The sequence below is a fragment of the Notechis scutatus genome, chromosome 3 (assembly GCF_049901735.1).
Source record: "Notechis scutatus isolate UNSWTSFEM ecotype Mainland chromosome 3, rNotScu1.2, whole genome shotgun sequence".
Taxonomy (NCBI): Eukaryota; Metazoa; Chordata; class Lepidosauria; order Squamata; family Elapidae; genus Notechis; species Notechis scutatus.
This window is the reverse complement of record NC_142011.1, coordinates 207,668,534-207,694,199: the sequence shown is the minus strand read 5'-3', so window position 1 is coordinate 207,694,199 and position 25,666 is coordinate 207,668,534. Positions and strand designations below refer to the sequence as shown.

General features: G+C 44.3%; 2 protein-coding genes across 2 annotated transcripts in view; one reads left to right on the top strand and one right to left on the bottom strand.

The window, feature by feature from the left end:
* LOC113427715 (lymphocyte antigen 6E-like) overlaps window positions 1-2,785 on the bottom strand; it is an 8,606-nt gene extending 5,821 nt beyond the window's left edge. Inside the window, exon 1 of the mRNA XM_026690240.2 lies at window positions 2,697-2,785. Within this exon, the coding sequence (XP_026546025.2) occupies window positions 2,697-2,784 (88 nt within the window). The 5' untranslated portion in view covers window position 2,785. The remainder of the gene's footprint in view (window positions 1-2,696) is intronic.
* On the top strand, window positions 2,692-25,666 carry LOC113427716 (lymphocyte antigen 6E-like). Its single transcript, XM_087958905.1, has 4 exons — window positions 2,692-2,836; window positions 22,125-22,241; window positions 24,140-24,352; window positions 24,886-25,666. Exons 1-3 carry the CDS (start codon window positions 2,800-2,802, stop codon window positions 24,340-24,342), a joined length of 357 nt encoding a protein of 118 aa, XP_087815031.1. The 5' UTR covers window positions 2,692-2,799; the 3' UTR covers window positions 24,343-24,352; window positions 24,886-25,666.

Below are 25,666 nucleotides of genomic sequence, written 5' to 3'. Positions count from 1 at the left end.
CTGGCCTCCATTCCTTCTGCAGGCTCAGCTGCCTCTTCTCTTTTTTTTGTGTGTGTATATGTTATGTTTTATCATTAGGAATCAAATACAAAATGGGAAAAACAAAGATGATAAACGGACTGGAAGCTAAACCATCCAATGAATGATTGAGGGAACTATAGATAGTCTTAAGAAGAGAAGGACTATTGGTGACATGATAGCTGGCTGACGGTAATCGAAAGGCTCTTGCAGAGAAGAGTGGGTCGGCCTGTTGAAAGGCTGGCAAAATGCCTTTCTTCTGAGGGTTAGATTTTCCTGCTGGGAGAACTCCGGTGCAAGGATTCAGACAACTGCTTGAAAGCTGGGTCCTTTTATTTTTCAGGAAGGCAAGAGATAGCAAGAAGTCTGCGTTCCTGGGCTAGCTAGCTTTGTATGATAAGCCCCCTGATTTATATACCTTTTTCTCATTTTGTGTGTGCGTGCTTGTGTTTATTATTATTTCTCAATGTTTTAAATCCTGTCAGGGGTTGTCTTCATTTTTGCCGAAGGGTAAACTCCATGGGGTGCAGAAGGCAAACTTTGCAGGGTGGTTTGATTGGATTATCAGTTTCCTAATGTTTTCTTGTGGCAATCTCCTGTCTGTCTCCTTTGCAATATATTTTGTGTCTTTTGTCTGTTTGTTTAGCTGATTTGGCATGTCTTGTGTTTGTAAGGGTTTTCTTTTCTTGTTTCCTTAGTTTTCTTAATTATTTGGGCTTTTGTCTAAGGGGCTTCTTTAATACCTTTTATTTGATTCCTTTTCCTATGCAAGTTTGTTTTATGGCTGGCCTGATGTTCCCTTTGGGCTTTTCCTGCTTGGGTGACACCACTGTCCTCGTGAAGTTCCCTTTCCATAGGCCTATTCTGCAAAGCACCTGAGAGCAAGTCAAGGAGTAAACGGGTGGAAGATCATTAAAGAGAGTTCCAACTTAGAATTAAGGAGACATTTCCTGACAGTGAGAACAATTAATCAGTGGAAGAGCTTGTTTGAGCAGGGAGTTGGACTAGAAGACCTCCAAGGTCCCTTCCAGCTCTGTTTTCTAACTCTTCCAGAGCATCTGGGAGGCCTGTTTTTCACCCTCCCCGTGCCTTCACACGGGCCCAGAATCCAAAACAGGCCATGTGGAGACTCCCGGGAGGGGGAGGGGAGGGGTGAGCGGGGCCAGCCAGGGGTTGAATTTGTCGGTTCACTGAACTGGTAATTAAAAAGGATAAAATTAGCTACTGGTTTGCCTGAACCAGGGTCAACTGGTAGCAACTCACCCCTGCTCCAAGGTTCCTTCTAGCCCCTATTTTCAGGGTTCCAAGTAGTAGACCCATAGCAAGCAAAACTCTGAGGCAGATAAATTCCTCAAAGAATAGCTTTATTGGATATATCATATTGGCACAAATCTGGTGAAAACCGACTCTGAAGGTTCCAGTGGTTTTCACCTAATTAAAAGTAAAAGTTTTCCCCTCAATCCCAAACAATCAGTCACATGGTCCAATCACAGCTCCATTTGGTTGCCTGGTGACATCACTCCACCTTCCTCTGACCAGGTGTGAGAATGTCCATTGTTCCCAAGAGAAAGTATTTTATTTTGACTACACAACCCCAGCTATCTCTAATACCCCCTTCCCTATCCCTCAGCTCCAGTGTGGCAGCACTGAAGCTCCAAGATGGCTTCGGCCAGGCCAGCTTCAGGATTAACACCAGTGATTTTATGTTCTATGGAAAGAATGAAGGAGGGAAGGAAGGAAGGAAGGAAGGAAGGAAGGAAGGAAGGAAGGAAGGAAGGAAGGAAGGAAGGAAGGAAGGAAGGAAGGAAGGAAAAAAGAAAGAAGGATACTGAGTGAGAAAGAACAAGGCAGGAAAGGTAAAAAAAGGTAAGGAAAGGAAAAGAAAAGGAAAAGGAAAAGGAAGGAAGGAAAGAAGGAAGGAAGGGTGGATACTGGGTGAGAAGAAACAAGGGAGGAAAGGAAAGAGGGAGGAGGGAAGGAGTTATGCAGGTGAGGAAGGAAGGGAAGGAGGGAGGGAAGAGGGATGTGGGTGAGGAAGGAAGGAAGGATACTGGGTGAGAAGGGAGGAAAGGAAAGAGGGAGGAGGGAAGGAGTTATGTGGGTGAGGAAGGAAGGGAAGGAGGGTGAGGGAAGAGGGATGTGGGTGAGGAAGGAAGGAAGGAAAGGATACTGGGTGAGAAGGAGGAAAGGAAAGAGGGGAGGAGGGGAGGGAGGAGGTATGGGTGAGGGAGGAAAGGAAGGAAGGGGAAGGAAGGAAGGAAGGAAGGAAGGAAGGAAGGAAGGAAGGAAGGAAGGAAGGAAGGAAGGATGGAAGGAAGGGTGAGAAGAAACAAGGGAGGAAAGGAAAGGAAAGAGGGAGGAGGGAAGGAGTTATGCGGGTGAGGAAGGAAGGGAAGGAGGGAGGGAGCAGGGATGTGGGTGAGGAAGGAAGGAAGGAAGGAAGGAAGGAAGGAAGGAAGGAAGGAAGGAAGGAAGGAAGGAAGGAAGGAAGGAAAGGGTAAGGGGAGACTCACAGCAATGACTTCTTGAAAAAAAGGACATTGAGAAGGAAACTCAAAATCACCTCTCTTAATTTTGTTTAGTATAAGACAGGATGGAGAGAAGTCTGGACAAGCTTTCAACATTCTGTTTTTTTAAGACAATACACTTTTCTCAAATCAAGGGCAACAACAACTTACCTATTGGGGTGCACATGACCAACACGCTGAAAATGACAAACAGGACCTCTCCTCTCTTCATGTTGCTTCTCCAAGTCACTCTGAACATAATGAACGTCTCTGAATGGCCTCTGTCATATTTGACTCTGGGACAAATGGAGGTATGAAATATTGGCTTGTCTCACATGACAGGGTGTGATCACTTTCAAAATACTTCGTGTGGGAGTGAACATGCAAAACATGGTTTCTCCAGGCTGCTGCCCTATGGATGTGTTGGACGACATGTTCCAAGACTCCAAGCAACCAAAACAGTCCCCTCACCCCCTAAATACTAGAACATTTTTTGGAAGCAACATTGAAGGAACTAGGTATAACTAGTCTAGTGAAAAGAAGAACTAGGGTGACATGATAGTAATGTTCCAAAATGGCTGCCCCAAAGAAGAGGGGGTCAAGCTATTTTCCAAAGCACCAGAAGGCAGGACAAGAAACAATGGATGGAAACTAATCAAGGAGAGAAGCAACCTGGAATTAAGGAGAAACTTCCGAACAGGGAGGACAATTAATCAGTAGAACGGCTTGTTTTCAGAAGTTGTGGGTGCTCCATCTCTGGAGATTTTCATGAAGGGATTGTCTGAAATGGTATAGGGTCCCCTGCTTGAGCAGGAGGTTAGACTACAAGACCTTCAAGGACCTTTCATTCTATTTCTTCTAATATTTGTATTTCTTCTAATATTTCTTTTTCTATTATTTCTAATTCTATTCCATTCCTTCCCCAGGGCAGTTAGTATGGTTCTTGTTAGAAATGCCTGGGGATTATGGGAATTTAAAGCAACCCACCTGAGAGGCCTTGAATGGGGGAGTTTATCTGCCTTAGTAAGACCACACCTAGAGTTCGGCATCCAGTTTTGGTCACCACATTATTAGAAAAGATGTTGAGACTCTAGATCAACTATTGAGAAGAGCAACCAGGATGATGAGGGGACTGGAGACTAAAACATATGAAGAAGCGTTCCTGTCAAACAGACAACAAATGGTCAAAATTGGGAGTGTCCTATCAAATTCTGTACCTGTCAATAGTGGTGTCCCCCAAGGCAGTGTTCTAGGACCAACTCTCTTCATACTTTACATAAATGACCTCTGTGATCATATTAAGAGCAACTGCGTTCTCTTCGCAGATGATGTAAAGCTGTTCAATACCACAGAAAATACTGCTACCCTTCAAAAAGATCTTGACTTTGTATCTGAATGGTCAAACAAATGGCAACTTCAAATCTCAACAATTAAATGCTATGTCCTACATATTGGCAAAAAAACAACAACAACAGAAAATAAAATACAGGCTGAATAGTCAAGACCTTGTTGATGATCCAAACTCTGTAAAGGACCTTGGAATACTCATCTCTAATGATCTAAGTGCTAGAGCCCACTGTAACTACATAGCCAAAAAGGCATTAAGAGTTGTTAACCTAATCCTACGTAGCTTTTTCTCTGGTAAAATCAAACTACTAACTAGAGCATACAAAACATTTGCTGGACAAATACTTGAATACAGCTCATCAGTCTGGAACCCACATTACGTATCTGATATTAGCACAGTTGGGAAAGTCCAGAAATATTTCACAAGAAGAGTTCTCCACTCCTCTACTCGTTGTAGAATACCTTACGCCACCAGACTTGGAATTCTAGATCTAGAAAACCTTGAATTAGGCCGTCTTCGGTCCGATCTAAGTATGGTATATAAAATCATACATTGCAATGACTTACCTGTCAATGAATACTTCAGCTTCAAGCATAACAACACAAGAGCACACAATAGATACAAACTCAAGGTTAACCGCACCAAACTTGATTGCAGGAAATACGACTTCAGCAACAGAGTGGTCAATGTCTGGAATACTCTACCTGACTCTGTGGTTTCTTCCCCAAACCCCAAAAACTTTAACCTTAGACTGTCTACTATTGACCTCACCCCTTTCCTAAGAGGTCTGTAAGGGGCGTGCATAAAGCGCACCAACGTGCCTACCGTCCCTGTCCTATTGTTTCTTTTATTTTTCTTATATGTACCCATTTCATGTATTCATAACTATGTATACACTTATATCTATTATCTTGTAAGTGACTGACAAATCAAAATAAATAAAAAATAAATGTTAAAAAATAAAGAGCGGTTACAGGAACTGGGCATGGCTAGTCTGGTGAAGAGAAGGACCAGGGGAGACAGGAGAGCATTTTCCAATATTTGAGGGGCTTCCACAGAGAAGAAGGGGTCAAGCTATTTTCTAAAGCACCTGAAGGCCAGACAAGGAACAATGGATGGAAACTGAACAAGGAGAGATCCAACCTGGAAATAAGGAGGAATTTTCTGACAGTGAGAACAATCAACAGCTTGCCCTTGGAAGTTGTCGGAGCGTCATAACTTGAGACTTCAAGAAGAGATTGGACTCCCATCTGTTAGAAATGGTATAGGGTCTCCCGCTTGGGCAGGGGGTTGGACTAGATGACTTACAAGGTCCCTTCCAACTCTGATTATCTGTTATCAGAATGATAGAGGTTGCATTGATAGTTGATAACACAATGAATTAAGGGACAGCATTTTATGCGTTGAGCAATAATGAGGTTAAGAGGCTCACAATGCCCAGAGTTGTTTGACAGCAAGTGACTTTGGGAAGCACATAAACGTAATCCACGAATACAGGTAGTCCTCAACTTATGACCATCGCTGAGCCCAACATTTCTGTTGCTGAGCGAGACAGTTGTTAAGTGAATTTTACAACCTTTCCTGCCACCGTGGTTCAGTGAGACGCTGCAATTATTAAGTTAGTCACACGGTGTTGAATGAACCTGGTTTCCCTATTGACTTTGCTTGTCAGACGGTCGCAAAAGGGGAACGTATGACCCCCAAGGACACAGCAACGGGCATAAGTATGAGTCAGCTGCCAAGCATTTGAATTTCGATCACGTGATCATGGAGATGCGGCAGGGGTTGTAACAGTCTTAAGTCATTGTTTTGGTTGTTGTGACACTGAATGGACACTAAAGAAATGGTTGTAAGTTAAGGACTACCTGCATGTCAAAAACAATGCCCAGTTGCACCATGAAATGCATGAGCCCTTATTTATTTATTTATTTATTTTTGCACAAGGAGAAACTTCAATCAGATTGCAGGCAGTGACACACAGTCACCGGCATCCTGACCTCCTCCCACCTGGACAGTCGCAATGCACTCTACCTGGGGTTGTGTTTGAAGAGCATCTGGGAGGCTTTGGTTGGTCCAAAATGCAGCGGCCCACACAGTTCTGGGCACACCCAGATTTACACAAGTGTCACGTCTTCTGCGAGAGCTGCGCTGATTGCCCGCGTGCTTCCTGTTGCCATTCAAGGCGCTGTTTATCATTTTTAAACCCTGCTTGGCTTGGGACCAATTTATTTTATTTATTTATTTATTTATTTGATTTGCCAATTGTTTACAAGATAATAAGTATAAGTGTATACATAGTTGTGAATACATGAAATGGGTACATATAAGAAAAATAAAAGAATAAGAGAAACAATAGGACAGGGACGGTAGGCACGATGGTGCGCTTATGCACGCCCCCTACAGACCTCTTAGGAAAGGGGTGAGGTCAATAGTAGACAGTCTAAGGTTAAAGTTTTTGGGGTTTGGGGAAGAGACTATAGAGTCGGGTAGAGTATTCCAGACATTGACCACTCTATTGCTGAAGTCGTATTTCCTGCAATCAAGTTTGGTGCAGTTTACTTTGAGTTTGTATCTATTGTGTGCTCTTGTGTTGTTATGGTTGAAGCTGAAGTATTCATTGACAGGTAGGACATTGCAATGTATGATTTTATATACTATACTTAGATCGGACCGAAGACGGCGTAATTCAAGGTTTTCAAGTTCTAGAATTTCAAGTCTGGTGGCATAAGGTATTCTACAACGAGTAGAAGAGTGGAGAACTCTTCTTGTGAAATATTTCTGGACTTTCCCAATTGTGCTAATATCAGATACGTAATGAGGGTTCCAGACTGATGAACTGTATTCGAGTATTGGTCTAGCAAATGTTTTGTATGCTCTGGTTAGTAGTGTGATATTACCAGAGAAAAGACTTTGTAGGATTAGGTTAACAACTCTTAATGCCTTTTTGGCTATGTAGTTGCAGTGGGCTCTAGCACTTAGATCATTAGAGGTGAGTATTCCAAGGTCCTTTACAGAGCTTGGGTCATCAACAAGATCTTGACTATTCAGCTTGTATTTTATTTTCTGATTTTTTTGCCAATATGTAAGACGGAGCATTTATTTGTTGAGATTTGAAGTTGCCATTTGTTTGACCATTCAGATACATAGTCAAGATCTTTTGTAAGGTAGCAGTATTGTCTGTGGTATTGAACAGCTTTACATCATCAGCGAAGAGAACGCAATTGCTCTTAATATGATCACAGAGGTCGTTTATGTAGAGTATGAAGAGAGTTGGTCCTAGAACACTGCCTTGGGGGACACCACTATTGACAGGTACTGGATTTGATAGGACGCTCCCGATTTTGACCATTTGTTGTCTGTTTGACAGGAATGCTTCTATCCAGTTATTCAGTTGTCCAGAGATACCATAGGATTTTATTTTTAGGAGTAGTTTGTCGTGTACCACTGAATCAAAGGCTTTGCAGAAGTCTATGTAGATTGTGTCAATTGCTTTGCCCTGGTCGAGTTGTGTCGTCCATATGTTTTTGCAGTGTAAGAGTTGCAGATTACAGGATAGTTTTTTCTGAAACCAAATTGTTTATTGGAGAGTAGGTTGTTTGACTCTAAGTGGAGGATGATGGATTGGTTAATAATTGATTCCATGACTTTACAGGTGACGCAGCATAAGGAGATTGGCCTGTAATTTTCGACTAGGCTTGGGTCTCCCTTTTTGAAGATGGGGATGACTGTGGCTTGTGACCATAGGTTAGGCAAGGAGCTGGTCCTGAAAGATTTTTCAAAGATTATGCTTAGAGGTTTGGCTATGGCAGTGGATAGCTTTCTTAAGAAGTAGGCACATATTCCATCCGGTCCAATAGATAGAGATGGTTTTAGATTGCGTAGTGATTTTTCGACATTGTCTTCTGTGAAATCGATATGTATTAGATCATTGTTGTTATCAGTGGTACGGCTAGGAAATACTGGGCATGATCCATTGCTGTTTACAAATACTGAGCCGAAGAATGTGTTAAAGATGTTGGCTTTAATGGTGTCGTCGTTGCAGTCTTTACCATCAGGTCCTATCAAGGAGGGATGGACCTTGAGTCTTTTAGTTTGTTGTTTACAAAATTGTAAAAAGCTCGGGTGGAATTGGTGCTTAGAAGGTTTTCCTCTTGTTTAATGTGATAATTGGTGCATTCAGTCTTTATCTGGTGGCATAAATTTTTGTATCGGTTTTTGAAATTGGCAACGTGACCAGATTTGTTTTTCCGCCAGAGTGATCTCTTTTTGGATTGAAGTTTCCTTATTGATATGGGTAATCTGCTTTTTGTTTTGTTTTGGGAGTTGTTGTTGGAACATATAGTTTGATGACTCTTTTGACTTCAAGTAAAAATATGTTATAATGGTCTTCAACGGTATTGCATCCAGTGAATAGAGTTTGCCAATCAAGGGATGAGAGATCGTTGTCTATAAGATCATAGTTGCCTTTTTGAAGTTACAATAGGGGATTACATCATTGTGGTGATTTTTGTGTGGATGTATGTTGAGACAAAAGTCGATCATATTGTGGTCACTACTGGAAAAGGGTTCTTTAGTTTGTATTCCGTAAATTAGGTTCAAACTGTTGCAGAAGATGAGATCGAGGCAGTTGTTTAGTCTAGTGTTGTTAATTACTAGTTGTTCCAGTCCCAGATTTGTAATAGCATTGTAGAAGGTTGTGTGTATGATTTCAGTTGTACAATCATTTAGGGTCCAGTTAATATGAGGTAGATTGAAATCACCAAGAAAGATAAAAGGGTATGGGCAGGATGCAGCCCATGTTAGTAATGTATTTAGCTTGTTTACATGTTCGATGTCATAATCAGGTGCTCTGTAACATAGTAAGAATCGAATTGTGATATTTGAGGATAGTTCACAGATGATGGTTTCAGGAAGAGCAAGCTCCTGGGTAACTTGGATATTTTTTAGATGTAAGGATTTTTTATAGAATATAGCAACACCACCTCCTCGACGATTTTCACGATCTGATCTGTAAACATGATAGTCTCTTACTGTGGTAATGGAGTCGGGGAGATATGCATTGAGCCATGTTTCACAGACAAATATAATGTCGAAGTTAGCCATATTTAGGAGGAAGAGAAATTCAGGTATTTTATTCACGAGGCTTCTTGCATTGAGTAGTTTGCATTTAAGGCCGGCAGTAGTTGGAATTGAGGTAGTTGGGGGCGTGCGTGCTAGTCTTGGGTGATGGTGGATGGGTTGAGGTAGGGTTGTGGTTGAGGGTAAAAGCTGAGTATTGGGTTGCGTGGCTTACTTTTGATACAGTCAGCATGGTAGTCAATGTACAGGTCCTTCTCTCCATTGTCTAGACGGTTTTTGAGTTCGATGCGGAGTACACGGGAGCGGGCACGTTGCTGTATGGTTAGGTCAGGGCGGCATGATAGTCTACCCAACTCACCAGTGTTGGCAGTGGTGGGCTGCAACCGGTTTAACCATCGGTTTGGTGAGCATATGCACCCAGGGGTAGGATTCTACTGGTTCGAACCGGTTCGGCCGAACCCCTTGCTCCGAAGATCAGCCCACCCACCCCTGCTCTTTCCTGTCCTCTACTTCCCTTTTTAAGAGCACAGGTGATTCACCCAGCAGAGCAGTTTGGCGCGCCTCAACTGCTTTCTTCGCAGGGACTGCTGTAGAAGGTAAGTAGTAGAGCCGTTTGTAATGCGGAGCGTACGTGCAAAGCGTACAATCACCAAACCGGTTGTTATCCCAGTGGAATCCCACCCCTGCAACGCAGAGCTGAAAATGGAGCATTTAGAAGCTCAGCTGCTTACCTTCCAAATCAAGCAACCGTAAGTAGAACAGCGAGGAGGGGAGAAATCAACTGTGCCGGGCGATTGAGATGAGCTACAACAGTGGCCCCCAACCTTTTTTGTGCCGTGGCCCAGTACCGGCATCACAAAATGATCTGCGGCCCAGTACCGGCATCAGCACGCATGGGAAGGCGAGCCAAGCGACCGGCCAGCCAGCCGTCCCCCGCTTCTCCCCGCCACCTTCAACTCCTCCTTTGTACCTTTGTCGATGGGCTTCGGGACAGCTTCGAGACGGTCACTCAGCTCGCCTTGCCTTGGGTGCTGAAAGAATCCTCGCGCCTTAGTTTTGTTCGAAGCCGCCCCCCCCCCCCCTCGATGGAACTAAGGCACGAGGATTCCTTCAGGACCCAAATGCCGCTTTCCAACCGGAAAAGCTCACCAGAAGCACTTTCTCATCAAAACAAGATGGCGGCGCCCAGCAAACCGTGAGCCCGGTAGAAAATGTTCCACGGACCGGTACTGGTCCACGGCCCGGTGGTTGGGGACCCCTGAGCTACAAAGCAGGAAATAAAGGACAGGATAGGGCAGGGGTGGGGCCAGCTAATCGTTGGAACAACCGGTTCACCTGAACCAGTGCGAACCAACATCAACCCACCACTGAACATTGGGAAGGCAGGGTATCTTCAGAATCAGACAACTCCCCACGGCCAACTCCCCAAGGTCAACTCTCCACAGTCAACTCACCGTGGCCAATTCGCTGTAGGATAATTTGACATGGCTAACTCACTACGGGACAACTCGCTGTGGGACAAATTCAATGATTCAATTTAATTATTTTCTTATCGTTCCTTGAAAGATTTATCCTGCAAACTTTTTTTTTAACAGTTTATTTATACATTTTCACTTAACATACATAAGTGCTTTGTGGACAGTAGTCTGGGTCAATTCGCTTACTTAATAATACTTTTCCCGCTCCTAATTTCTACCTCTACTGTCCAACCATTTATGAAACAAATCCTGTATTCGAAAATACTCTGTACCTTCTTTTTCTTTTATCTTTAATGTCAGTCTATCCATTTCTGCACAATCTAATTTTTTTTAATTATATCTTCTCTCAGTGTTTCCACATTTTTCCAGTACTGTGCAAATACAATCCTTGTTGCTGTCAAAACATGCAGTCTTAAATACAAATACTTTTCTGGTATCATACCTAACAAAAATATTTCTGCCTTACAACTATACCTGTGATGGCGAAACTATGGCACACGTGCCACAGGTGGTACACAGAGCCATTTGTGCCGACACACGAGCCGCAGGCAAACTTACCTCACTGCGCATGCGCGCACCTCACAGCTGATTTTCAGCTGGTTTGAGGTCTTTTTTTGGCCTCCCAGAGGCTTGAAAAAGCCTCTGCAGGCTTTGCAGGATGAATAATAGGCCCATTTCATCACTTCCTGTAATACCGGAAGTGACAAAATAGGCCTATTATTTGGCCTGCAAAGGCTTTTTTTCAAGCCTCTGGGAGGCTGAAAAAGGCCTCAAACCAGCTGAAAATCAGCTGTGAGGTGCAGTGCAGGTAAGGGGTGGTGGTGGGGAATTGCACGTGCATGAACAGGGGGTGTGGGGGTGTGCGCATTGCCTTCTGGGTGCTGGCACGCGAGCACGCGTGCCCACAATTTTTAGCACAGGAGCCCAAAAAGGTTAGCCACCACTGACCTATATGCAGCTTCAACCTTTGTTTTCTAACCATGTATGTATTGTTGTCCATGTGATAGTACGTGCCCAGTGTCTTGTTACATTTCCAGCATTTGGTGAACATGTTTTTAAACAACTTTCCTAATCTCACTGGTGGTAAGTGCCACCTATAGAACATTTTGTAGAAGTTTTCTTTATAGGTAGTTGCCATTGTCAACTTACAGTGTCAACTCGAAAATATTTCTCTGGCCTTTTAGAGTTGCCAGCAGAAAGGAAGTGGGGGAAGTAGTGCATTCCTTAAATGCTTCAGATAATAGCTAGGCAGCCGAAGCTGTTGGCACACAAGATTATTACTGGAGAGCATGATTGATGACTCTTGGCTATGGATGTGTCCCATTGGAGAATATACATCCAGGGGGTGGGGGAAGACCAGGGTGAAATGAATGATGTGTCTCAGAATCTGCCACACCCAGGAAGCACCTGCGTGTTCACTCCTAATAAATCTTCTTTAAACTCTGAGAGATGTGGGTTAGAGACTCATAATTTAAATGGGGGTAGATGCCGGAGCCCTACGGTTTCTTTCAAACTTCTTATCATCTTAATTGCTCTTATCATCTTAGTCTGCACTGTTTCTAATTTCCTACTATTATTTCTATTGAATTTCACAACCGCATTTTACCGTTTAAAGCATGATGATTTCAATCCCAAGCTGTGTTTCTCAACATTAACGCAAAATAATATAAAAGGAAGCAGTCTCACAGACCGATGCAAATTCGCCAAATGAGGTTTCAATTTCAAACCCTTCCCAGCCAAAGGGAGGCTGTAATTTTCACACAATAGTGATAATAAAACCTTCCATTGCCAGATGGTTCTGACAAGCTCCAACGTGCTCTACAGGTTTTCTTTGAAAATCACCCCAATTGTACAAAACAGCCAAACCACACAATATATCCTTCGGCAATTGTGTGTTCCTCCCAGGTGGAATGGCCTTAAATGTGCAAGGTCTTTTTCACTGGTGAGAAGTTGCGATCGTGTCAGCACAGCTGCCTCTTCATACGAGCCCTGGGAGCCTTCGCCACAATGAAACATTTGATACCTCTGTCGCTGCTTATAATCTTTTCCACGGAAAGAGGTGAGTTTGGTCCCCAAGAGATTACTTAGATTAAAGAAACAATGAGAGGGCCTTGAAAATGAACTCAGAAAATGCTCTAGCGCAGGAGTATCAAACTCAATTTCATTGAAGGCCACATCAAGGTTGTGTTTGACCAGCTTGATGTCACTTGTGTTGGGGGCACCAGTGGTGGCCAAGGCAGGACTTCCCTCGGACCAGCGGTGGGATTCAATTTCTTTTACTACCGGTTCTGTGGGCGTGGCTTGGTGGGTGTGGCAGGGGAAGGATACTGCAAAATCCCCATTTCCACCCCACTCCTGGGAAAAGGTTACTGCAAAATCCTATTCCCTCCCCACCCCACTAACCTGCTTTCCAGCTCTGTTCTCCTGTGCAAGGCAACAAAAGGAGACCCAGCCAATCAGCTGGGGTTTGGGAGGCGGAGAAGAGATGGGGGCAGGGCTAGTCAGAGATGGGATTTGCCAGATCTCCAAACCACTCAAAATTTCTGCTACTGGTTCTCCAGAACTGGTCAGAACCTGCTGAATACCACCTCTGTGTCAGGCCCTCCTTCACTCTCATTATAATCTCCTCCCTCCCTCCCTCCCTCCCTCCCTCCCTTCCTTCCTTCCTTCCTCCCTCCCTCCCTCCCTTCCCTTCTCTTCCCTTCTCTTCCCTTCATTCTCCTTTCTTCTTCCTTCCCCTCTTTCCTTCCTTTTCCTACCTTGCTCTCTTCCCATCATTCCTTTGTCTTTCTTCTTTCTCTTTCTCCTTTCCTGTCCCTTCTTGGATGCTCAAATGCGAAAGGGGAAACATTTCTACTTTTGTTTTGTTTTAGTTTCTTTTGCTAGCCCTCTGCCAGTGAAAACAGAGCTTGGGGGGGGCTGCATGTGGCCCTCCAGGCCCCGTTTTCAGCAGCAACAGCCTCCTGCATCCCTCTGCCAGTGAGGAGGGCTGCAGGAGTCCATTATGGCCCAAAGCAGCCCTCCCCATCTCACTTTTTGCTGGCAGAGGCATCGCAGGCTGGTCGTTTCCTGTTTCCAGGGCGGTGCTGGCCAGATCTAAACACCTGGAGTTTGATGCCCCTACTCTAGCAGAACTTGGAGAACCTTAAGAACTTCAACATAACACTTGAAGGATCATGGTTGTCCCAAAATGCTTTTTCCAAGAGGCAACTGGACTTTCTTGGGGTTTTTTTCCCCCCTCCCTTTGAAAACATTTCACTTCTCATTCAAGAAGCTTCTTCAGTTCTAAACGGAAGAAGCTGAAGAACCGAAGAAGCTCCTTAGACGAGAAGCAAAAATGTTTGCAAAGGAAAGATCTGGTGGCCTAGAGGTGGAGCTCTTGCCTCGCAATCAGGAGGCTGTGAGTTCAATCCTAGATAGAGGCTAATATTTGGAGTAGGCTGGCCTGTGCTCGAGCAGGGGGTTGGACTAGATGACCTCCAAGGTCCCTTCCAACTCTTGTTATTCTATGACACTCTATGAAAGAAAAGAAAGTCCAGTTCCTTTTGGAAAAACCAACTTTGAGATGCTTGATGGAGTGCTGAAGGAAAAGATGCAATGCCACAAATAGATTTTGGGTCACATTAAGTCTTTTGTCTTTTGCAATGCCCATACAGTGGGTTGTTAGCTCCAGAAATATACTACTGGTGTATGTATCTGTTCAGTCATTCTGAAGCTTCTGAACTGTTTCCAACACAGAATCAGGCAAGGGAAGCTGGGTGACATAATGTTGGCTACCTCTAGAGTTCTCCAGGCCAACATGTCTTTCCTCCTTGAAATTCTCTCACTGGTGACATTGCAATTGAGCTTAAGGTGGTTTTGTCCTTGTTGAGAAGCTGGATATCAGGGTGTTAATGTAGAGCCCTCTCACATGTTTAGGTGTTCCAGAGAATGACTCTTACTTCTTCTCATTGTACAGTCCGATTCCAGTATTTTCCCTTGAGATTCTAATGAAATCTGATCTTGAGATCCTGAATTACAAAACGGATGGTCATCCCTTGAGGAAGCTCCTTCTCCAGTAGCTTATTGCCTGAATCTTGAGGACAAAAGATGGGGAGGAAACGTCTAACATCTAACTTGAGGTTCCATGGTTCTGACCCAGCTTCCCCAAACACGACAAACCCTCTTAGGAGTGCCGGCAGCCCCGGCAAAATGTTTCTCTCCCAGGCTAACAAGTCTGGCCAGTCAGAAGATGAATCGTTGCCTGCCACCCCTATTCATCTCTGCCCCCTGCCTTTTGTCCCCAGAGCTAGGGTGGGGCTTCGCTAGCAGCGGTGGCTCTTCTGTCCCAAGGACCGGCCCATAGATTTCCACTGCTCTCCTCTCCTCTGCCTTCTGCACATCAGGCACTGGACCCAGCTGTTCCTCCTCTTCCTCATCAGCCACCTCCAGACCTGGGGCCTGTTGACTCTCCATCTGAGGCCTGATGGATAGCCCAGTCTCTCTCTCTCTCTCTCTCTCTCTCTCTCTCTCTCTCTCTCCTCTTCAGAGCTCTCAGTTGCCCTGATGCTGACCCTGACTCCCACGCCTCCTCCTCCTCCTCCTTCTCTGATTCAGCTACTGGAGGTGCTGGTGGCTGACAGACCACAACATCCATTTTGGGAGTAGCCAAAAATAAAGCAAATTTGGCCTAACACCTTGAATGAAAGACCAATGAGTCTTTGACTGTCCTGAATCAATGTGTTGCAAATGCATAGCTCATCAGTTGGGTTATGGATTTAGAAGGCATAGGTTCCTCTTCTTTTCATAGAACATAGGATAATAGGGTTAGAAGGGACCTTGGAGGTCATCTAGTTCAAACCCCTACACATGGCAGGAGATCTGGACTTGCTTTGGGCTTGATGGGATAGAGCCACCTGATTATAGAAAGAATAACAGAATAACAGAACAGAATAATAGCATTGGAAGGGACCTCAGAGGTCATCCAGTCCAAACCCCTGCTCATGGAGACCTTGTACCATTTCAAACAAATGGCTGTCCAGTATCTTCTTAAAAATCTCCAGTGTTGGAGCCCCCACAATGTTTGAAGGCAAGCTGTTCCACTGGTTAATTGTCCCCACTATTAGGAAGTATCTCCTTAATTCCAAGTTGTTTCTCTCCTTGATTAGTTTCCATCCATTCTTTCTAGTCTTGCCCTCTGGTGCTTTGGAAAATAAGTTGACCCCCTCTTCTTTGTGGCAGACCCTCAAATACTGGAACACTGCTATCATGTCACCCCCTAGTTCTTCTTTTCTCCAGAATATCCATACCCAAATCCTGCAACTATTCTTCATACGTTTTAGTCTTCAGGGTTTTAATCATCTTAGTTGCTCTTCTCAACACTTTTCCCAAAGTCTCAACATCTTTTTGGTAATGTGGTGACCAAAACTGGATGCAGTATTCCAGGTGTGGCCTTACTAATGTTTTATTAGTTCTGAATCAATTTGATTAGTTCTGAAACCCTGAAGGACCCAAAATGAGAAAAGACATGGTGCCAATGATAATATCAACAGTTTGTCAATAAATCTGGGGCAGCCAATGAGCTCTTCTTTGAAGTTCTGGTACAACCACTGTTATAGTCGGGCAGAGATGAATTTTATGACAGTAAAACACCCCCATGTGCTTCCCTCTTGCCATCCCCTTCTCAATCCAACCTCATCTGGTTGGAAATGTTCCTCCTTCAAGCCTTTCCTGGCCTCAGGTCCTAGGAAGCTCCAAACTTGGAGCCGATTGGTAAGTTTTACTGGCATTTCCAGATCTCATTAACAGGCAAACGTTTACTTGCCCAATGCTGCTGTAAATTAGGAAGGGTGGTATCTCCTCTAGGAAAACTGGAGAGAGAGTTGGATCACTCGGGCCTGCCCTTCCTTAATTGCAAAACCCCATTGTTCTGTGAAAGTATGAAATTTGTAGGTGGCAGATCCAGGGTAGGTAAGTAAGGTGTGTCTTCACATCCTACACACTTGCTTCTTCAAAGTTTAGCAATGCAATGTTTGCGGATGGGTCTACCACTGGCCAATGAGGAACCTCCATGTGCAGATGCAGTATACATCTAACTGGCATTGCCTGAAAGGATGATGGTCCTGCCCAAGAGATGGTCCCACCATGATATGCAAATATATTAGAATAACAGAATGACAGAGGTCTTGGAGATCTTCTAGTCCAGCTCCTTGCTCAGGCAGGAAACCCTATACCATTTCAGACAACTGAGTGTCCAGTCTCTTCTTAAAAACTTCCAGTAATGGAGCACCCACAGCTTCTGAATGAAAGCCATTCCACTGATTGTTCTCATTGTCAGGAAATTCTCCTTAGTTCTAGGTTGCTTCTCTCCTTGATTAGTCTCCATCCATTGCTTCTTCTCTTGCCTTTTGGTGCTTTGGAAAAGAAGCTTGACTCCCTCTTCTTTGTGGCAGCCCCTGAGAGATTGGAACACTGCTATCATGTCTCCCCTAGTCCTACTTTTCACTAGACAAAGAAATGTTATGTCTCACCTTTCTTCTTTCCAAAAAAGATGAAAGAGAACAAACTCACACAAACACAGGCAGGCAAGCCGACTCGGACTTTACAGAGTTAATCCTTTATACTGATAATGTCCTTGGCATTCCAACACACTCTGCCTGCCAAGTCCGAAAAGATAACAAGAAAAACTACTCACTGAAGATTCCAAAGCAGACCACAAAAAACAGTCACAACGAAACCTGGAAGAGAAGTAAACTTAGTCCCGTACAAAGTTTTCGGAGAAAACACACCCACTTTTATCCCCTGTGGGGTGTGTCTCAATGACTCAGCTCACTCTCTGACCCTTCCACGCCTCCTACGTTGCTGCTCACATTTCTTCCTACGACGCTGCCTAGGATCAAGCCAACATTCGTCCACTTGACTCCCTGTCAGGGGCTGCTCCGATATGCCCTCATCCTCCTGATTAATCTCAGGCTGTTCCTCTCGGTTGTCTGCTGAAACCTGAGGCATTATCAGGGAGGAAGGCATTGGCAGAGAGGAAGGTCCTGGGGAGGAAGGCATACCCAGTTCCTCCTCCTCATCTTCCAGGTCCTCTTCCTCTAACAGCACAGGCTCGGGAATCGGAGCCACAACAAAGACATATCCAATTCCTTCAACCGTTCTTCATGTTTTAGCTTCCATTCCTCTCGTTATCTTTGTTGCTGTTCTTTTCACTGTTTCCAGAGTCTCAACAACTTTTTTTTAATATCAGTTCATGTCCACATTTATAGAACAGAGAGAGATTCTCCTTCTGATGGAAAGGTCTACAGCAGACACAGAGTGTGGTGAAAACACTACAATTTGTCGATCTTTTTAATTATCCCCAGCTGTCTTGATTTATCCTGCCTGCCAAGAGCAGCACTTGTGGTTTAGGCTTGGCTTTATCTCATTTATCAAAACAGCTTCCAGGATTTTGAACAACTATAGCCTGGCTTTGAAAGGGAAGTGCTAGATGGGAGTGCTACTTGCTCATATGATTTAGCCTCCAGATGCTCTATCATTTTGGTTGCTTTTCTCTGCTTGTTTTGTGTTGTTTATCAGAGGGAAGTGAAGGAAAGGGAAGGGGAGGGGAGAGGAGATAAGGGAGTGGGGAGGGGAGGGGAGGGGAGGAGAAGAGAAGAGAAGAGAAGAGAAGAGAAGAGAAGAGAAGAGAAGAGAAGAGAAGAGAAGCAGGAATTTAAAAACTTCACAGAATTAGTTTAGTCCTGTGAAGATGGATTGATGAAACTGGGAATGTTTAGAAAGAAAGACCAAAGATGTAGAAAGCAATGGCACTCCAAATGAAAGTCACGAAGAAGTATGTTTTCCTCCTTTCTAGAAGCAAGAGATGGAAACATGGACTGAGGTCATAGGAAGGTAGATTCCAACTTCAATGTTACCAACCTAAACTAAGCACTCTCTCAGAGGCAATGGACCTGCAGAAGCTGGACTTCCCATCTAGGATATTGGGATTCATTGTTGGAATGTATTTTTGTGTAACCATTACGGTAGTATTCAGCCAGTAGATGGCAGTGTTTACAAGTTTAGATCTATGGTATATACTATGGGTGTCAAACTTGATTGTGTCACGTTATGTATCGTGACATATTGTGAAGTTTTTTGCCTTTGCGGAGCTGGGGTGGGCATGGCCTGCATGTGATACATCTGGCCTGTGGGCTGCCAGTTTCAAAGGCCTGGTAGATACTCTATGTTCTTTTGTTCTAAGTAGAGTTTCCTGTTTCGTGTTACAGTTAAGCAGTAAAGCACATGGTGACTGTACCCTTTGTTTGATCTGTGGTGCTATATATATATAAAAATAGAACTTCTCACATAGGAAGATTTAATTCTTCTAATTTCTAGTAATTGTGAGACCACAGGGCTCCTTAGGAGCACCATGGTTTTCAAATGGTGTCCTTAATGGGTTGGTTCTTCCCAAATAGTATTATTTTTCAAGAGCCTGGCTTGACTGCTGGTTCAGCAGATATAATTCATATTACATAACAATATCCATGATCGACAGGTGGCAGCACTGGATCAACCTTGTTTGAGCTCTGAAGCTAAGCTGGGATCTGACCTGGGCAATACTTGGATGGGAGAACTTCAGGAAATCTCTTGGACTATAGAATGTGCTGGAATACTGAAAAAAGTCCAATACAAAGAAAAAGGCAAAGTATTTCCATATTGTTGACAGATAAGCAATGTGGAAGTGTCTTTAAGTAACCAAATATTGAACTCCATTCCACTGTTCTTTGACCTTCAGAATAATATTCTCACACATCCTGGGCCTTTAACTGAGAGTTTAATCAACCCTCTCTTAATAAACGAAGTGATTGTTTCTACTTTGCCGTATAATCATATTTTAGACTAGGAACTAGGAGTTGATTTAGCTGAAGGCTAAAACATATCAAGAACAGTTGCAGGAATTGGGTATGTCTCATGTAATGAAAAGGAGGACTAGGGGTGATATGAGGAGAAGAGGAAACCTGTTCTTCAAAGCATCTTAAGGCAGGACAAGAAGCAATGGGTGGAAATTAATCAAGGAGAGAACCAACCTAGAACTCAGGAGACATTTCCTGACAGTGAGAACAATTAATCAGTGGAATAGCTTGCCTGCAGGAAATTATGGGCCCTCCATCACTGGAGGTTTTCAAGAAGAGATTGGGCAGCCATTTATCTGCAATGGGGGTCTCCTGCTTGAGCAGGGGGTTGGTCTAGAAGACCTCCTGTTGTCCCTTACAACTCTGTTATTCTTCTATTCTGAGTTGCCTCTGTTCGGTCTCAGTTTTGGTCTCCAGAAAATCCAGTCCAGGACAGGATTGAGGGTGGCCATGCTGTGGAGGACACCTGTAGCACAGCTAAGAAACAAGACAACACGAAACACACCTCATCCTGCACCCAAAACATGTGTGAGCTCCATTCTTTTATTGTGCTGGATCACAATCTCCAGGCCAGCATTTCCCAAGCTTAGCAACTTTTAAGATGTGCAGATTTCAACTCCCAGAATCCCCCAGCCAGTGTGGGATAAAGGAGTCCCTGTGGTCAGTCATTCAAACCCTGGTCGCCTCACATTTGGACTACTGCAATGTGCTCTACACGGGGCTACCCTTGAAGACCATTTGGAGGCCTTAAATAGGGCACAGGGTGGCAGCATGGGCACTTCTTGGGGGCCCTGAGATGACCCCATGTTACACCGCTGCTCCGCAAGCTGCACTGGCTACGGGTCTGCTTCCGGATGCAATTCAAAGTGTTGGTTATCACCATAAAAATCCTGCCTGGCATGGGCCGGATTCAAAAATCCCAGCAACTGGTTCACTGCCTGGTTGCTGGGTGGGTGTGGCCATGGTGGGCGTGACCTACTGGAACCTTCAGGAGGACTGTTTTTCACCTTCCCCAGAGTCTGGAGGCTTGCCTCGGGCCTCTGGGAGGGTGAAAATGACCTCCTCCAGGGTCTGGAGGCCCTCCAGAAGCTGGAAACATGCTCGTTTCCGGACTTCTGGAAGGCCTGTTTTTTGCCCCCCCAGAGCCTCCGCGCAGACCCTGCACTTACCTGCCTCCAAAAGGAGCCACGTGGAGACTTCTGGGAGGGGAGGGGTGGGATGGGCAGGGCCAGCCAGTCAGTTCAACGACTGGTTCAGCGAACCAGTATATAAATTTATAAATTTAACATCCGGTTCATCCAAACCAGTCCAAACCAGCTGAAACCCACTCCTGGGTCCAGGTTACTTGAGGAATCACCTCACACCACTGGGACTGGCCTGCGCCACCCACACCAGCAGAGGAGACCTGCTGTGGGCCTCTTTAGCTAAAGAATATCTGCTGGTGGGGGGCAGGAGAAAGGCCTTCACTACCATGGCTCCCACCCTTTAGAACAGTGGTCGCCAACTGAGGGGCCGTGGCTCACTGGTGGGCTGAGAGAAAATTTTGGTTGGCCGCAGAGAAATCTCACCCCCAAAGCAACCCCCCCAAAGCAATTAATCCAGGCTGCACAGAAACACAAGGCTGCACCGCCCACATGGCCCGCGGTAACCCTCCCCGCCCACTCACTCCTTACCCAGTAACCTTGCCTGCTAAATTGCTATTTTTCTGACCATCATCTGTTCTGCTGTGACGGGAGATTTAGATTAGCTAGGAAGCAGGAAATGGTTGGATTTCTTGCTCTCTAGCTAGTCTTGAGATCTTCGGCTCTGCTTTTAAGCACAGCTGAACCTCCCGTAGCACTGAAGCTTCTATTATTCAGTGCAGACTCACGGCAAGCAAATTTGAGAGACTGAGCTAGCCGATGGCAGATAGATAGATCACTGAATGATTCTGTGAGCAACTCAATCTGCCTGCCTGCTTTGCCTGATTTTGGGTAAAAGTTGCTCTTTTTTTATTAAAAAAAAATCAATATTTATCTAAATATGTATAATATTTACATACAAGCCATGCCCAGCCAGTCACATGACCACCAAGTCACACCCACAAATTAGGCCATGCCCACAGAACCAGTTAGTGGTCCCTGGGATTTAAAATTATGGGTTTGGTGGTCTCTGAGGTCCAAAAGGTTGGTGACCCCTGCTTTAGAACATCTTACCACCTGAGGTGAGAGTGGCTTCCACTCTTCTGACCAGCACCCTGGAGATAGTTGACAAATTAAGAACCAATGCCACCCACCCCTCCATGCATCCTGTTCCTTCCCTCCTCGTCTTTTAATTATAATTTTATCTGGATTTTTTAATTGTTTTAAAGATATTGATGTGTTTAACAATTTTAATATTTTATGTTGTGTGCTGCCCAGGATTGTTTCATGAGATAGGCAGCAAATGAATTCAATAAATAAATAATTTATCTATTACAGTAAGCAAAAATGTTCCATAGAAAACACAAAACAACTGACAAATGTCCTTTCCCTTCCCTTTCTTTTCCCTTCCCTTCTCTCCCCTCTCCTCCCCACCTGGTCCTCTCCCCACCCCTTTTCTTCCCTTCCTTCTCCCTTCCCTTCTTTCCTCTCTTCTTTCCTCTCCCCTCTTAACTTCCTTTCCTTTCTCTCCACTCCCCTTTCCTCCCCACCCCTCTGCTCTCCTCCCATTCCTCTGTCCCCTCCCCATATCTTCCTTTCTGTCCCCTCTCCTCACTTTTTTGCTCCCCTCCCCACACCTCCCCTTTCCTTCCTTTCCCCATCCCTTTCCTTTTCTTCCCTCTTCCCTTCCCTACATGCAGGTTCGTCCTTATATTGTTTCAGATGTGATCATGCAAAATCCCATGCAGATTGTACCAGCTCCATTAGATGCTCCGACATGGAAAAATTCTGTATGTCACAGATGCAGCAAGGACCCGGTAAGACTCAGAATGCATGATGAGTAATTAGGAACTTCAACGGGGCTAAGAACCACTTCCTTGGTAGAAGTGAAGGAGCCTGCAATAGCAACTTCAATGGAAGGCTAAGAAAGAAAACTACCAAGAATCCAAAAGAGAGACAAAAATTTGAACAAGAATTTGTCCTTTGAAGAAAATTCACAGGAATCGATGGAGTTGAGTATGGGGTGAGTGGCATTGTGAAGTTGAGTGGAGTATTAGCTGCCTCTGATGGTAACTGCTACTTAAATAGGTAGGCGGTGGTCACAATGGAATAGATTTAACACAGGGGTGGGCTGCTGGGGGCTCGCAGGAGCTTGGGAGAGCCCCTAGCTAAGACTCTGCAGGGCTCAATAACCCAATCACCTCAGAAAGACAAGCAGCAAGGGAAAACCCTTAATAGGCTTAATTGAACTTCTGGGCATTCAGCCAAGAGCATTTCACACCTCGTAAAAGTGTTGCAAGCTAGATAAACAATCCACTCAGTGCTTGCCAGGAAGAGCCATAGAGAAAATCAGATAACATAGCCACTAGCCTCTGAGGGGATTAATTCCCAAATAATAAGAATCACACAACTCACCAGAAACTTCACTAAGACTCCAAGATCCCTCTCACAGTCACTGCTATTAAGCCTGGTTTCATCCAGTCTTTTATTTAAGTATTAAATGCATGAAATAATAAACAACTTTTTGGTATATATCTTTTTTTTTTTTAGGTAATTAGGGCAAAGAAGCAACGTCGAGTTGGCCACACACACCCAGTCACATGCCCACCCAGCTGGTTATTAGGGCAGAGAGCCCCTTGCTAAAAAATTTGAAGCCCACCCCTGATTTAACAGTTTGCACAAGACTATGGGAGCGGACTTCTTATTCCATATCTCGTGCAATCTATGTTGGAAAAAAATCAGACATTGAGCCGGTGTAAGCTCTTGATGGACATTCGGACACAAGGTGATGGATATTTTGTCAAGGAGCATCACAGTCACACTGAGGGGTAGAGACAAGACCCCACTTAAACAATGAGTCCTGGCAGACACCATTCTGGGTACGGATTCTGTTCAGGCTTGACCAACGCTGGCAAGGAAGATCAAAACCTGGCACCTTTCGCGTAGGGTAGAATGCACGGTATTGCAAGCTGACTCTGCCCACTGCCAGGAGTTCAATCCTGAGTGGCTCAAGGTTGACCCAGCCTTCCATCCTTCTGAGTGGAAATGAAATCCAGAAAATGTGAGGAAAGAAGTTTTTTTTTTTTATGTATTACCAAAAGCAAAGAGGTTTGTCCACGGGGATAGCGACAGAGAAAATGGGGTATAGAAGGGATGATTCATAAAGGAACTTGTCCATGCTGTGAGTCTTGAAGCGTGTGGATGTTTGTGCACGCTGGGTCTAGGGTGACACTTGAGAAGTGTATGTGTGTGTGTATATGGGTTGACCCCAGGGTTGATTAAATCCAAGGATGTGGATTGGGACTCTTCGTTTGAACTGTGAGCGTCGTCATTACGTTCGCATTGTGTTAACTGATCTCTCTGTGTTGGCTTGTGTGGGTTTACAACTTGAAATAAGTACTTAATTAATTCTTATATTTGTGTAAGTTTAAAGGATTTTGGAGGCTGTTAATCCATAACTTTGTGGAGACCTGGGTCAGTTAACAGAAGATACCTTTTACCATATTTCTAACACCGATAGATAAATTTGTACATGTTTCCCACGCTAAAAATATACAGTGCTCTGTCATACAGAAATGCCTCTCTGTCTCTGTCTCTGTCTCTGTCTCTGTCTCTGTCTCTGTCTCTGTCTCTGTCTCTCTCTCTCTCTCTCTCTCTCTCTCTCACACACACACACACACATTCCAATGCTTGTTTGTTGCTCTTCTCTGTTTAGGGGAGGAACTGGCGATTAGCAAATGGTGCTCCCCAAAATGCTCCAGATTCGGCCTGGAAATCAAAGGATCCAACATCTCTTCACAATGCTGCCAAAGTGATTACTGCAACAATGGCGGGGCCAGCAGTGCACCAAGCAGCGGTGTCCTTGTGATGGGAGCCACCCTCGTCAGCTGCTTCTACATCTTCCAGAAAGAGTTGTGATGCGGGGAGTGTTAGGGATATACCCTAGCAGAATGTGCACAGCAGTCAGGCAGTCAGGCGAATATGAGAGAAAGCGTTTTTTAGTTTACACACTCAGTAAAAACGGATACACTGTCTTAGTTGAATAGTTTATTCCATTAAGAGTGTAGCAGGGTCAAACAGTCCAAATATCATTCACTAGTGTTCAGTCAGTTCAGTCCGGAGATTGTTCAATTGCAAAAATCCAGTGTCGAATAAAAAGGTCAGTTAACTTACAATGTCAACCCATAAATCAGTCCAGTAAATATCTTCTCACAGTAGATTAGATATGCAGCATTCAAAACTCTTTCCTCCTTCGATGTCAGCAACAGGGAACACGCAGAACAATCAACCATCAATCCAGTAGCAATCCAGGTTCTCTAGCTCCCTCTTATGGCAGTTTCTCAACCGCACCCAAATTATATCATTTAGAGTTTAAAGTGAAAAACACATTTAAACTTTGCTATCATGGTTTATATATTATTTACCCAAACAACGTTAGGTAACTATGGTTATTCCTAACAGGGAGGACAGGAGGAGAAGAGAAGGATGGGTCTTCAGATCTCTAGATTTCTTGAATGACACTCCCATGGTTCCTTTGGCTAGTGAGGAAAGACACCCCCGCTCCTAGAAGAGTGAAATATTTTGAGAAGTATTAAAAAGGCAGAATATTACATTTCCCTAAAGTAGGAATGGAGAAACATATCTCAGGGGTTGCCCCAAAGAAGAGGGAGTCAAGCTATTTTCCAAAGCACGGAAAGGCAAGACAAGAATCAATAGATGGAAACTAATCAAGGAGTTAAGGAGAAACTTCCTAAGAGTGAGGACAATTAACCAGTGGAACAAAAGTTTCCTTCAGAAATGGTGGGTGCTCCATCACTGGAGGCTTTCAAAAAGAGACTGGACAACCATTTGTCTGGAATGGTATAGGGTCTCCCGCTTGAGCAGGGGGGTTGGACTAGAAGACCTCCAAGGTCCCTTCCAACTCTGTTATTCTATGTTCTAGGTTTTCTAAATCAATATTGATCCTTCGCAGCTGCTGGTGCTTGATGAAGCCACTGCTGAAGTAGGAGATTTCTAAAGTCTCTTTCCAAAGTGGAGCAAAGCTCTGGTAGAATAAAGACTGTTTGTCCAAGTATTAGTTTAAGTCTAAGTTGTTAGTTGTCCTAACAAAGCTCTAATTTGGAATGCAATAAGGAGAGAGAAAGAGAGAGAATAATCAGCTTTGAAGTTTTTCTTAGTGCAAGATCGTCCTCTAGTGGGCAAAGTCAAAAGTGCAGATTGCAGAATCTTTTGCTATAAACCT

Coding starts and splice junctions, on each gene's coding strand:
- LOC113427716 (XM_087958905.1), top strand. CDS start 2,800: ATGGCCTCTGTCATATTTGACTCTGGGACAAATGGAG. Junction 2,837..22,124: donor TGACTCTGGGACAAATGGAG/GTATGAAATATT, acceptor CCCTACATGCAG/GTTCGTCCTTATATTGTTTC. Junction 22,242..24,139: donor ACAGATGCAGCAAGGACCCG/GTAAGACTCAGA, acceptor TTCTCTGTTTAG/GGGAGGAACTGGCGATTAGC.